The 13,730-nt window shown below is 40.5% G+C and overlaps 1 protein-coding gene across 5 annotated transcripts in view; it reads right to left on the bottom strand.

The window, feature by feature from the left end:
• LOC104935857 (dedicator of cytokinesis protein 3) overlaps positions 1–13,730 on the bottom strand; it is a 51,061-nt gene that overhangs the window by 23,801 nt on the left and 13,530 nt on the right. For 4 of the 5 annotated variants that reach the window (XM_027288841.1, XM_027288840.1, XM_027288842.1 and 1 more), the window contains 12 exons: positions 12,558–12,654; positions 10,895–11,043; positions 8,770–8,854; positions 7,374–7,415; positions 5,881–6,035; positions 5,595–5,676; positions 5,441–5,501; positions 5,196–5,343; positions 4,076–4,164; positions 3,094–3,219; positions 357–481; positions 43–205 (listed from right to left, as the gene is read on the bottom strand). In XM_027288841.1, coding sequence (XP_027144642.1) covers positions 43–205; positions 357–481; positions 3,094–3,219; positions 4,076–4,164; positions 5,196–5,343; positions 5,441–5,501; positions 5,595–5,676; positions 5,881–6,035; positions 7,374–7,415; positions 8,770–8,854; positions 10,895–11,043; positions 12,558–12,654 — 1,322 coding nt within the window. Of the gene's footprint in view, positions 1–42; positions 206–356; positions 482–3,093; positions 3,220–4,075; positions 4,165–5,195; positions 5,344–5,440; positions 5,502–5,594; positions 5,677–5,880; positions 6,036–7,373; positions 7,416–8,769; positions 8,855–9,214; positions 9,545–10,894; positions 11,044–12,557; positions 12,655–13,730 lie in introns of those variants that run through there. The other variant, XM_027288844.1, reaches the window with a different exon arrangement.

The following is a 13,730-nucleotide window of genomic DNA, read 5'->3' on the forward strand; positions in this document are numbered from 1 at the left end:
TAGTAAACCCATGTACCACTGGGTTGTATATTAATGACTCACTGGAGCAGTGTCTGAACTCAAAGCGTAGGTGGGACCCCCTGAAACGATCTATGGGAATTGGTAGTTTGACCATCTCACTCCAGCGAGGCCCATTGTTGTGGTACAGGACAAAAGAGCGATATTCACTGGTGTTGGGCTCCCCGCTGCCTAAACTAATGCAGTCCTGAGAAGAAAAACAGCATGGTGGATTATTTTTAGTGACATATGCGGATAATGACGTATCAAATTAGCGTGTGCATGTCTGGGAGGAAGTTAAACTCATTGTGACTCATAATGATATGGTGCACAGGAGCTCATGAACATATGTGTCATACTTTGAGTGTGTCCCCGTCGGCATAGAGTACGTAGAGAGTGACTTCGATGTTCTTCTGGACGCTCTTGCCTCCTCTCTCAAACTCCCCACGCTCCAGGGTCAGGTACAGGTCATTGCGTGTGTCACCTTGGACAATTAATTAAAGAAACTTTAATTAAAGGGGAAATCTACTTTTTTTACAGGTCTTGGGGAGTATTACTGCATAAAAAATGGTATGAAGCCTTTTGTGGCTCTCCTGTGTTGTTGGCGGTGTGGCAAATGGATGTGATATAAGAAGTGGATCCGAGATGGTGTAACACGAATACAATTTGCTTTTCTAGGCTCTGGGAAAGTTTTACTATTATAAAACCTACACCGAGAAAATGATTTACTGTGTTGGCAGTTTGAGGAATCCTGTCAACAGTTTCACAGACATCTCTTTTACAGTAAAGGTCTATGGGGGAAATAATTTTTGGCCTGCAGGTGATTTTCCTGTTACAATACTGTGAGAGGCCACTGGGACAAACTATCAGCAGGGCTCCTACAATTACAGTTTCCACAGTTGCTAAAACACGAAAACCCATTCTCTGTGCCCTAACTTTTCTTTCACTATTCAGCTGTCTCTATCAAATAAAGACCAAAAAAAAAATATCTTTGAAAAGAAAGAAAAAGAGTTTTTCCTCTGCATGGCAATATATAGCATCTCCTACAGGCAACAAACTTGGCCTGAGGTGACATAGGTGTGTAGTCTTGTCAAGGTTGGACTGCACACATCATACAGATGTACAGTGAATAAAGTCCTCTGGTCTGACCCAGCAAAAACACGGATGCCCTCACCTGTATTACTATATTACTAGCAGTACTTACAGTCTACAATAATGCTCTGTACTAAGTTGTGAATGTACATTTTTGTAGATTTTTATTGTGCATAATAAATGCAAAATGAGTTATTATACACAATAAAGGTTTTCCGTAGCTGTACGCCCTGAACAATGTGTTTTCCATCTTTTGATATAGTGATGTAATGGACTGCTTAAGAATGTTATATACTGACTAGCTGTGCGTATAATATGATAAAGATAAAATGGTTTTGAGGTGCTTTATCTTGCCAGAAGAGTCAGAGTTTGGTGTTGAGTTCAAGAAATGTGTCTCAGCAATTGTGAAAAACTGTACACACAATCTCTAACAGAGCTGCAGCAGGCGAGATGTATTATGTTTTTGAGAGGTTTTGTGCATAAAAAAGTAATATCGAAAAATCACAATATAGGAGTGTATATCAGTGGAGCACTCCTTTAAGCTAGGATGTCATGAGGAAAATCACTGCTCAGCAGCACAGTCTCTTGTTTGAGGTTCAATGTTGCCCACAACAAGACCAATACTCTCCAGAAATTCTCAGACTATGATAACAGACATGTCTCCTGCTTTGCCAATGTTAATAAGTTACAATGTACACGTCAGCCTCTGCTTCACGGACGAACTGTGAGTGGTCAACATAAATTAGGAAGCCGTGCGGACTAAGATGTGCACCGCACGTCATTGTTCTTGTCAATGAGAAATGACCCCGCTGAGTTGTAATACACTGTAGCTCATGACTGCCTCAGCACCTTTTGTAAGGTCAGTGTTTAATGGAATAAATATCAGTGGCAACAGTGGAGGAAGATATTGCAGTTATTTATAAAATCAGATTCTAGTTATTTATATCCAAGTCATTTCCTTGGGGACGGATGAGTCACAAGGGCTGATACTGGGAGGTATTTCAGGCTAACTGGAAAGGAGCTGGAAAGGAGGAGAGGAGAGGAGAGGAGGATCGTACATTCTCAGTAGACACAAAGTATTAACTGATGAAATACATGGAAATAAACACACACCTCTTCCTTTTTCTCTCTCTTTAAGTTATCTCTGAAGACGTCTGCTCCTCATAATTTCCTCAGCACATGACCTAAATGTCGATCTCATGCAAATTGGGAGTGATGGACCGAGAGTACCAGTGGTGGAAGAAGAATCCTTTACTTAAGTAACAACACAACAATTGATGATTACAAGTAAAAGTAAGTCCTACATTCATAATTTGAAGTAAAATAACAGAAGCACTATCAGCTAAATGTGTTTAAAGTATGAAAATAATGTGTCTACCTCTAACTATGTACAGTTTAATAGTTAAGTGTTCAAACCTCTTGGTAAAAGTTCCCAAGATAAATCCAGGGGTTCATGAAATGATTAATGAGCTTTGAAAGAAGAAACAACAAAGTTGTACTCCACATTTTTCTGTGTAATTTTGCTGTTCTTGTGATAATTTGATAATTTGCCTATTTGTCCCTCAAACAGTTATTTAAATAAAACTCTCTGGGAGGTTTAGAGGAAGTCAATGAAAATACTCAAGTAAAGCACCCCAAAATTGTAGTTAAGTACTGTACTTTGAGTAAATGTACCACCACTGTAAAACACAGATACAGCACGTGCTGTGAAACTAACTTATGTATGACTTAATTCAGTGATTTCATCACCCTCGCCCTCTCTGCTCTTTCCTCTTTCTAATGCTATTTCCTGCTGCTTTCATCTATTCACTCTTTAAATACCATCCTCACTTTTTCTCACATCCTTTTTGCCCTGTTATTCTGCTCCTTCATCTGCATCCTCTGCAAGCCTGATCTGTGACCTTCCCCCTCTTTTCATTCCTCCAAGCCATCTGGCCTCTGGTCTCCACCTCCTCCCTGAACCTCTCTGCCCCCATTACCGCCTACTGCTCTTTGCCTCCTTACCTGGCAGGATGACATCTGGGAAACCCAGTTTGCGTGTGAGTGCCAGGGCCCGGTTGAACACAGCCTGGTTCTCCCGTTTGATCTGCTCCAGCTCACCCCGAAGCAGCTGCAGGGAAATGATGAGGCCTATGGAGGGGGGAAAGGGCAAATAAAGAGGTGTGGGGTTGTGGGAGGAAAGTGGAATTGAAGGGAAATAAGCGAAAGGGACCAAGAAGAAGGGAGGGACAAAGGGGTATTTAAAGGACATTAGTCAGAATGTGGGGGAGGAGAAGACAGACAGAGAAGTGGATGGAGAGACGTGATCAGAGCCAGGAAGAACAGAGGGAGGGAGGAGAGATGGTGTTGTGGAATTACGCAAAGAGGCAAAGGGAAAATATGGGTACTGCACAAATCTAGTGACAGATTTTTGTGAGGCATGAGTCACGTATCAAACTGTGAGATGCTCATAAAAAGAAGCAGCAGTGAATGAGGAGTGTTCACGCTTACAGTGGGGCCATTTTGAAGATTCCACACAAGACTGTTTATTTAATACCAACGGCACAAAGTGACCTGCGTTACCATGTGTGATTATTATTATGTGACAGTTCTGTAACGTAATGCAATAAAGTATATTTAACTTGATAAGTATCAGGGTATAATGTACTTTATGTGTACTTCAATTTTAAAACCCTTTATAGATACAATATGTGAATGTCTCTTTTTGGCTTATCCAGTGAATTAAAGGAATAGTTGAACTTTTACTGCAGAATCTAAGCTTATTAAGTATTAAACAGCTGAGTGTTTTTTAGCCTTCAGTTTTATAAAACTGAATATTCTGGGGTTTTGAACAAGTTGGTCAGACAAAATAAAGTCACCTAGAGCTCTGGGAACCATTTTCAAACGATTAACATTACTTTACATTTAGTCATTTATCTAATACTAATACAAATCTAATACTATCTAATAAAAACAGGTAACAGATCCATGGAGACAACTTATTTACCATAGTTAGTGCTGGGAGCTGAGTACTTGGTGTTGGACTTGCGGATGATGTTCTCGTGTATCTGATACCACTCGTTCTCATTGTTGCATCTGTAAAGAAAGACAGTGGGGTAGGATGGTTAACAACACACCCATTAGAGGGTCCAGATGGAGGGATCAGGATTGTGCGCATGGGGACTACATGAACAGCATGTGTCCCACAGACGATTTCCTCCTGGAGAAAAGGTAGCAGCAGGGGGAGGTGCTATCAAGCAGCACATTAGCCCAAATGCACAGCTCACTAAGCAAACCTGACAGCCAGCTCTCTACCAGCCTTTTTCATTACTGTGGGCCCGTAGGCCCCTGGGATGGCATGGGGAAATGCACAGACTGGAGCATTATAGGAGCCGACAGTTTGGAAGCAGCTCAGCACTGAATCACTGCTTGCTTTTTAAAGGGAAGAGCACTTTGCCTCGGCAGAGAAATCCAATAAAACCGACAGCTTTCTATTCTAGAAATCTTTATTTCACACGGAGTCGTATAGTTATCCTGAAAATACTACATAAGAAAAATGTCATAAAACACAATGTTGTAAGTGTATAAATGACCTCTGACCCGGAGCAGATGACAAGGACAGACGAGACACAAGGACAAAAGACCGACAAGAGAAAACGCTGAGCTTGGTGTTATTTTTCTTTGTCCTTGCTCAATTATCAAAGTGTCATCTCTCTTGGTCTCTTCCCTTCTCCTTCCTCTGTGTCTACCCTTCTCCTCCTTCGCTGACTTGGCCAGCGTACAGGAGTGGATCTCTGTGGCGAAGCCTAACAGAAGCAGCCAGATTCACAACACGCCAAGTGCCCTATCGCTGGCCCAGGGTGAGCAGCTATTGATTTTCCAGAGGACACTTCATTATCATTCTGGTCAAAACACACCAGGCATCAACACTGAAGCACTAAGTTGTCATGCAAGACATTTGCAGAACATTCACGACTCACTGCATCGACACTTATAACTTTATATCCGAAAGCTAAGAAGCCATGCAACTTCCAAGGACTGACTGTTCAGAAAAACTGAAGGTCATTTTATAATAATCTTCTGTTTTGACACTTTTTTGTGTTATTATACTTCACATGTAGACTCACGTATAAACTTTGAGCACAAAGTCCTTCTCCTCTTTGAGGTCTGTGATGGTGTGGAAAACATCACTCATGGCAAGAACAGCGCAGCCGTAAGGTCGTCTGTACTGCACATGAGGTGGGCCTTTCTTTGAGTCGTTTAGCAGCATACGACCTGGAGACAAAAAAAGGACAGGGACACATTTAGAAGAAACACAAACAAATGAGAAATGTCTGCAATCACACATTAAAAAGTTTTGCATTTTATTTACCAGTTCTTACGACATGTGCAACAATGTACAGGTCTCTCTTCAAGTCTTTACTGCTGAGGTCCTGAAAGCAAATTGAAATAAACATGTCAGACTCGTATGAAAGTTGAAATGCAAAATTTGTGTAATTTGTGTCTAAAAAGGGGAAATATGTTACCGTGAAGAGAGCACACAGACGATCAACCTTCTCTGGATTCTTTGGTCCTCCATTTTTGTTCAGTTTCACCATGAACTTCTCACTGCAAAAAAGCCAGTTCACAGTTTCAAAGTGTCTGTCATTCACAAAATGCCTCAGTCAATCTGCTGGGCAGAGATAGTGTGTAGACATGTGTGTGTGTGTGTGTGTGTGTGTGTGTGTGTGTGTGTCTGCCTTTGCATGCATTCAATATGCATTTTAGGATCATTCAGGGCTGTAGTCTGTGCAATGAGAATCCTCTGTGTACCTGATCTGTTTGGCCTCGCGAGTGTCATACAGAAAGAAGAAGACGTCTGCATCCTCGCTGATGCTGTTGTAAGTGAAGCTCTTCAGATTGATGAAGAGGTGGTGCGACACAGGGACACGGCAACCGTCACCATGGCGCTGTCTCGTGCTGTCACCCTGGGAATGAAGAAGAAAGTGACCGTTAACAAGACGGGTCCTTGCTGCAAGCCAGGCCAAGTACCTGCCATTCTGTATATAGATAAGCTTATTTAATAGATCAATGGGGGTACCACAGGGGGTAAATAATTAATTGATATATGCTCTGCAGTGTATTTCATCCTGTCACAAATAGAAGCTGTTTACAGCAAACTCAGTAGACATATAGAGTACCATCTAAATAAAGAAATGATGAATAAACTATAGGAAAGCTCTGGCTAGTTTGTATTTTTTATTTCGGGGTAATAGGGAGGGTGCATTCCTCTAATGAACACTTCTATATTTACTTGATGTATGACAACAGTAATTATGTCCACTGCATCGTGCATTTTTGTCTCCGTTGCAAAGGACTCTGCCAGAATCCCTATTAAAGGAGATATTTTGGGAAATATGCTTCCTTGCAGGGAATTAGATGAAGAAGATCTATATCTGCCTGTTAAACTATGAAGCTACCGGCAGCAGCCGGTTAGCTTAGCTCAGCACAAAAACCGGAAACTCTGTCCCAAAGCTCTACAACTAAAGCTCAACTTATTTAATTTACTTTAAAATATTACATTTATTTACTGTACAAAAGTGCACAGACCAATGTGTTGTGGTTTTACAGGAGGCTAATTTGAAAGCTTTAGAGATAGCTGTAGGCTAACAGAGCCAAGCTAGCAGTTCCTCCTGTTTCCAGCCTTTGTGCTAAGCAAAGCTAAGCTAACTGGCTACTCAATCTTCTCAATCTAACACAAGCTTTTTTCTCACAATGTCTGTAAATAAACTATTCCTTTAAGGCTTTCTCCTAATAATTGCGAGCTCAATTTGGCATTAATGGGAGATTTGATAGGGTTTAGATGAAAAACTAAGCCAGAAATGACATTTTAAAAATCAAAATGCACCAAACAAAAACTGGCATTTCCACACAAATGAAATTCAGTGGACACAACTATCTAAATCATATCATGGTATGATTTGTGAACACATCTTGGGGCATATGTGGTCCCAGTGGGAATCAACCCACTCTGGCAGCGTTGGAGTGAGGTTCTTATGGAGCATGGCAATGACACCTTGTAATTTATTTATTTATTTTTTCATATCAAGGCTTATTAATCCTGCAAGCTCTCATCCTCTGCTATTGCAACTAGAGGAATTCCAGGCTCTAAATGTGACAGCTATAATGTCATAGACAGAGTGCCCTGACTTTAAGATACCGTTTCGGTGCTTGGAAAAGAAACATAAAATGAGAGTTGAAGAGAGTTGTCAGAGAATGAAAGGTTCTGATGATTTTGTAAACAAACATCTTTAAAAAGACTGTACCTGGTTTGTGCTTTGCTGACCACAGTGTCTGCTGGATACATGCTAAAAAAGAGCGAAGTTCAAAGGAAAGATGTCAGATTAGTCGGTCCATTCTTTACTCTTCCCACACAGCATTGAACTTATTTACCTTATAGCAGCATCAGACACACACTACCTAAGCGAAGCCTCTGTTGATGCTTCATATCGGACAAATATTTCACCTACGTACGTTGTCAAGTGGCTATACTACTTCTCCTGCAGCGCTAATACAAGCCCACATGAGGCAAAACGTGAGTGTGTGGGAGAGGAGAGGACAAAGCCAGTGTCGCCCACACACACCTCTTTGCTCGGCAGCCTAAAAGAACTCCTCTACTCCCCTACCTGAAGAGGTGCCAAGGCCTTTGTGCCCTGCCAAAAACAAGCTCACTTTCATCGACAGAGTCAGGAGGTTTTTTGGCAAGGAAGAGCTACGCTGTTGTTTCTGGACAGAGCATTTAGTGCACAAACATTCTGCGTGCAAAGCTGAGAAACATGGCAATGAGATAATGGGAGGCTGCGGGGCAATTGGATGGTGTTTTGATCAGCATATGGAGCTTCAACTATTGACCAGAGAGGATCTCCCTCCTAGATAACAGTCTCCAGCAGTAGATTTCATAACATCTGTGCTGTAATCTCATATTTCTAAAATTGCATCTGCTTCAGCAATCCTCCTCTGTCTGTCTGTCTGTCTGTCTGTCTGTCTGTGTGTGCATAGATCTGAAAGTCCCATATTACTAAAATACATTTGAAGGATTATTTATTTATGGAAATATGTCGCTTGTCTGGTTGGTGGTTTAAATAAGATTGAAAAATTTATTTGTACACATTTTCCCATAGGCTCACCTGGGCCTGTCACTTTGCATTATGTCAGCACTGGTAGCTAGGAATCATGCTTGTGAGAGTCACGTGCATGCAAGGAAAGGGACACACATTCAATATGGTGGCAAGGTAAGCATAAAGAACAGGTCACATGAGGCAGCTCCAACAGCTGAATCGGGCTCGGGCCCTCTCTCTCTCTCTCTCTCTCTCTTTCTCTCTCTCTCTCGTGAGTCAACTTCTTATGGATGATTTGATAATTGGTAAATTCACACATCCCTACACATCAAACAACACATTCTTATATGCAAAACCGTGCTGTGCAATGAAAAAAAAAAGGCAGACAGTGGGTAAAAATAATGTGTGTAAAGACAGCATCATTTGAGTCATGCAACAGATATCATGTAGTATGTATGTGTGTGTGCTGCAGACTAGGTAATTAATAGATTTTTAAAATTATTTATCCTTAAAGAATATACATTAACTTTATTAACTGTATTTAATAATTCAGAAGGTGAATTTTTATATAGCATGCACTGGTTCAAATATAATCCCAACATACCAGTTTGTATAGCTCTGATATGCTGATCTGATCTGGATCCACCATTTCAAACTCTTTTCTGGGAACAAGGTCTAAGCCGAGGTGCCTGGTGACAGAAGGATCAGGGGTGAATAACAAAGAAGACATAAGAAAAGAGACTCTAAGTCAAACAATATCACATTTTTACTTTAGAGTGTATCAAAGGGTTAGAGAGTTAGGCATTATGCATAAAATCTAGGTGTTCATTTTCACGTGAAGTTCATTTTTAAAGATAATTAGAATTGTCTAAACACGTCTCATTCCTTTGTACATTTACTCAGGTATTGTACTTACGTGTAAGTTATTCTGTTACATGCTACTTTATCATTTATACTGCTACATTTAAGAGTAAAATATTGTTTTTTTACTCTATTATGCTTGTCTGACACATGCAGTTAGGAGTTTGCATGTTAAAGGCGTTGTTTACCATTTTGGGAAATGTGTCCACAATATCTGCTGGAGGATTAGATGAGGAGATTGATAACGCTGTCGCGTCTCTATGGTAAATGAAGCGCAGTGAAGCTACAGCTGGTTAGCTTAGCTTGACAAAAAACAAACTGCAAAGCCTGGCTCTATCCAAAGTTAGAAAACTCCACAGCTCAATAATTAACATGTAATATCTTGTTTGTTTAATCTGAAATAAAAACCAAAGTGTAAAAATGACAGTCTGCTGTTCTACTGGAGGCGTTTATGTGCCAGACTATCTCTTGGCTAAGCACAAAAACTTCCTGGAGTCTCCGTTGGTTGCCTGGCAACAGCTCAGGGCCAAGAAACTGTGGTATTTAATGGTTTAAAACTTTTGCTTTAAAATAACAAACACGGGATGAATTTATCAAATATCAGGAATAGTTACAGGTACAACAGTACAAATTTGCTAAATGTAGCTCCACCAACTACAACATTAAAATAAAACCTATGTATTAATACTTAATTTCAACATTCAATGATGTAATGTGTATAATATACCACTCTAAAACGCCAACAAGTGTTGTTCTTATTATCACCATAATTTTTAGGAGATAGTCTCAACTCACCATGAAATTATCAAATGTTTTCACCTTAACATTGATTTGCAAAGTGGAGTAAAAAATATAACATACCAAAAAACAAAAAAAGAAAAAAAAAGAAAGGTGTTCCCTATTTAAAATGTATGTTCATATAAACTGTATTCTGTATCAGTTTGGACCTCCAGCTATAGTTTGATGTGATAATGAATTAAATGTTCAAACAGAAGACAAATTTCGATCGTCTTGTTCATTGTTTTAGTCTAAAAACTTTGGCAGACATTTTTGCATCTTTAGAAACTAAATGATCTCATGGTGGAATGAGGTTTTATGAGATTGAACAGCGCTCAACATGAGTTTGTGTTAAAGAGACCCACCAAATGGTCTGTGGGATTTAAGAGGTTAAGTACGGCACTGAAGTGAATGCACTTTGTTGCCTTTCTGGTTCTTCCTCTTGTATATCGTACTTTAACCCTTCACCTTAAACATAATTGTGCAGCCTCAAATCATGTAGTACTATCACTTCTGCTGTGATCTTTTGACAATGAAATGAGATTACTACAGCTCTCAGGTCAGTAGTGCACTGCAGAGCACTGACCTCAGCACACTCGGTGTAAAGTACAGTAAATTTCAGGCTCCACTTTTGAGTGTTTTTTACTTCACCATATATTATTTATTATGACCAAATCCAGTGGACGTCTGCATACTTCTTTGTGCAAGTGTTATATTAAACTGACAGATGGCTCCCTCCGCATAAAGCTCTTCCTTAGCCGAGCCGAAGCCCTCACATCTTTATCTCTGTTATGGATGCCTGTCACAGCTCAGCTGGATGGAGTTTGAAACTGGCAACAGTAAAACTATGGCTTTAAAGTTCCTCCAGGGGGATGTGCATTGACTTTAAGCCGCTTGAGATTCACTCATCTGCTAAATGACCATGAAATTACATCATAGAGGATGCTATTACGCACCCACTCATCCAGTGTTGTAGATCTTTCGAGTGCCAAAGAAATATGGTATTCCTCGGTCGCCAACAGTTAAAACAAATGTTTGCTTTTGAGCATGCCCACTCTCTCAATAATGCACTCAGTACAAGAAAAACTCACTCATTGCCCCAGTCAAGCCGTACGGTGATGTGCCGCTTGATCTCCCGAGTCTGGTCCTGGGCGAGATGACCCTGGATCAGCTGCCGACGCAGGTCAATGAGCTCATTCATCACATGACGCAGCTTATGGAACAGATCCACCTTGTGTTTCTATTGAAACAGTCAAAAAAGACTAAGGATATGCTATGTCCTCCTGCAGCATTTATGCAAAGATTAATACTGAAACTCTTTCTGCAATTTATTTTATTTTGCTTTTTAATTACACACAGAAAACCGACATGAATGTCTCTGATATCAGATTTATTTTACATTCAGTAAAAGACAGAAATCACCTTCTAACCACTTACGTGTTGCTACTAAGATTTAAAGCCCACTGGTTTTGTTAATGAAACAAAAAAAATACATTTCCCTTGCACGTCTGCTTTGACCTCCTCGTGGTAATGAATTTCATCACCATTTCTCCTAGACCAAGGACAACACTTTTAATTCAGGCATTTTCTGCTCTCCCTAATGGTACGACAAGTCCACATTACCACCCAGGTCTGTTTACATAAATGCAAAGATTAAGCGCCGCCACAATGCCCATGTAAATTTAATGAGGATAAACACTGCATGTTCTCAAAGGCTGGTAGCTGCTGAAAAACAAAGATTTTTGTCAGGGTTGATGAGCCCTTTCTATCATCTATTCTGTGGGGCTAATTACATACATTATAACAGATACACAGTTATGCTTAGGCCATTGCTCCCTGAAGTAATACCATGAATTGTAATAAGGTGACAAGAATAAGGTGAAATCAACATCTAGCCAATGCTACACCCTATTATTATGGATGCAACTGTGGCAACATGGCCCATATCACACAGGGGGTGAGCACCAAAACGAGCACTGTTAAATCAGTGCTTCACATTAGTCGAGCTTCAGAGGAAGTTACATCACCACACCAATACCTCGGGCTCCACGGTTGCTTAGAGCATGAGCAGTCCTCAGTGAGAGGTTATGTAAAAACTCGCTGCCAGCTCTGCAACATATCCACTCAGCTCCCAACTCAAAACCCTACCAACCACTTCTCTCTGCCCCCTCGACATGTAGCAGGATTAAGAATGCTTTGGGTTTCCAGTAATCACTTTTACCCGCCAAGTAAAGGCTGACTGAAGGTGGTAAGCAGCACTGGATCTTAAGATGATGCAGAAACTACGAGAGGCAAGCCGAGATCAATCAGTGGTTGAATGACACAGCATGAAATTGCATACGACAGGTCTGTGTGCCATTATCTGTGTCGGACCACCATTTCTGTTCCTATATAGATAGTATATGAAAATGTAGGGTGACAGTCAGAGCGACATGCTATGGGCAAATATCTAAAGGAGCTGTCACTGTATGTTTGGACTGCATCTCAGGCTTTTCACCTCTCTTGCTAGCAGACCTAGCTATACCAGGTGTTGAATTAGGCGAAGTGAAGAAAAACATAACAGAAAACACTATTCCAACAAACCCCCTTAGGAGGATGCAAATGAAACAACCATGGATGAAATTTCTTTTTGCAAAAGCTGTTTTTCTCCCAACTCCCATGGAAATCCCAGTTATGTTAGATCCAGTTTCACATTTATTGCTTAGTGTTCTGTTTTCATATGAGTGTGATGTACTGTAATATAGTGTTACTGACCACATAGAGCTGCTTCCACAACACACCCCATTCCTGCAGTGTGGAGGTGGTCTCTGTGATAATAGGGTCCTCGAGGGGCACCACCGTCTCACACAGCCTAAAGGAACGGGAAAAGAAAAAAAAAACATGTTCATGAACATGAGCGAATACAAAGAAACCCACAAGAGTATCAGCAGTACTGCATCGCTTTGTGACGCATTTCAGCCAGGAGTAGTGTGAGGGATTAAAATCTGAAATTCAGTGAATAAATTAAAGTTACTAATCCCAGTGACGCTTCATTACTTTGGTAGAAACAAACAAGTCGACCTTCAGGGATGTCTTTAAAGGAGGGCTGATATCAGCGTTTGGTGGATATGTACACAGTATATGTTCACCATATTCTGTGACCATTGTAAAGAAATGCTGCATGGATGTTACGTTATATAAATGATTGCTGATTGTTGTTGTTTTGTTCAGTCTTTAGGCAAAGTACATGACAATATTTATGTCTGTTGACCACCCTTGTAAAAAAAAAATCCCCCGTTGTAACTAAGTACCTGATTACAGGATGTAGCTAGCTGTATTTTTTCCGAGGAACTGTGCCTGAAAATTTTACAAAAATATGCAGTATAAAACTGCAGCAACTAAATATTGTCAGGTATTTTCTTTCACCTGTTTCTTTCACTAGCAACAATCCCTTGTACAAAGAAACATCCATGCAATAGAGCCCAGATATGAGTCTTTGGTCCAAGTCTCAGGCAAGTCAAGTCAAAACACAGGTTATGTCAAGTCAACTCAAGTCCCAAATCTGTCTAATAATAACATTATTGGCCAATTTATCTAATTGTTCCTCCCCATCACTTTTAAAACGTGAAATGCTGAAAGTAAGACTACAACATAATAAAACAATGACCCAAGTCCACATCTCTGGTAGAGCCCACTGGGGACACACTTTAGCATGGTCACAGAATGTGGTGTAACAGCAGTAGTTAGCTACATGTTAGCTTGGTAAAGGTGCTGGGGTTTGGATTCATAGACATATATACATAGACGCCGCATTGAGCGGGTTGGTCGTTGGTCGCGATACGTAAACGGCGCCGCCATATTGGTTCGGGCAGATCTGCCCGTAAACTAATACAAGGAAATGGACTGAACTTCATAAAGCGCCTTTCTACAAAGTTCTTTAAGTTAATG

Source organism: Larimichthys crocea, chromosome XV (assembly GCF_000972845.2).
Source record: "Larimichthys crocea isolate SSNF chromosome XV, L_crocea_2.0, whole genome shotgun sequence".
NCBI lineage: Eukaryota > Metazoa > Chordata > Actinopteri > Sciaenidae > Larimichthys > Larimichthys crocea.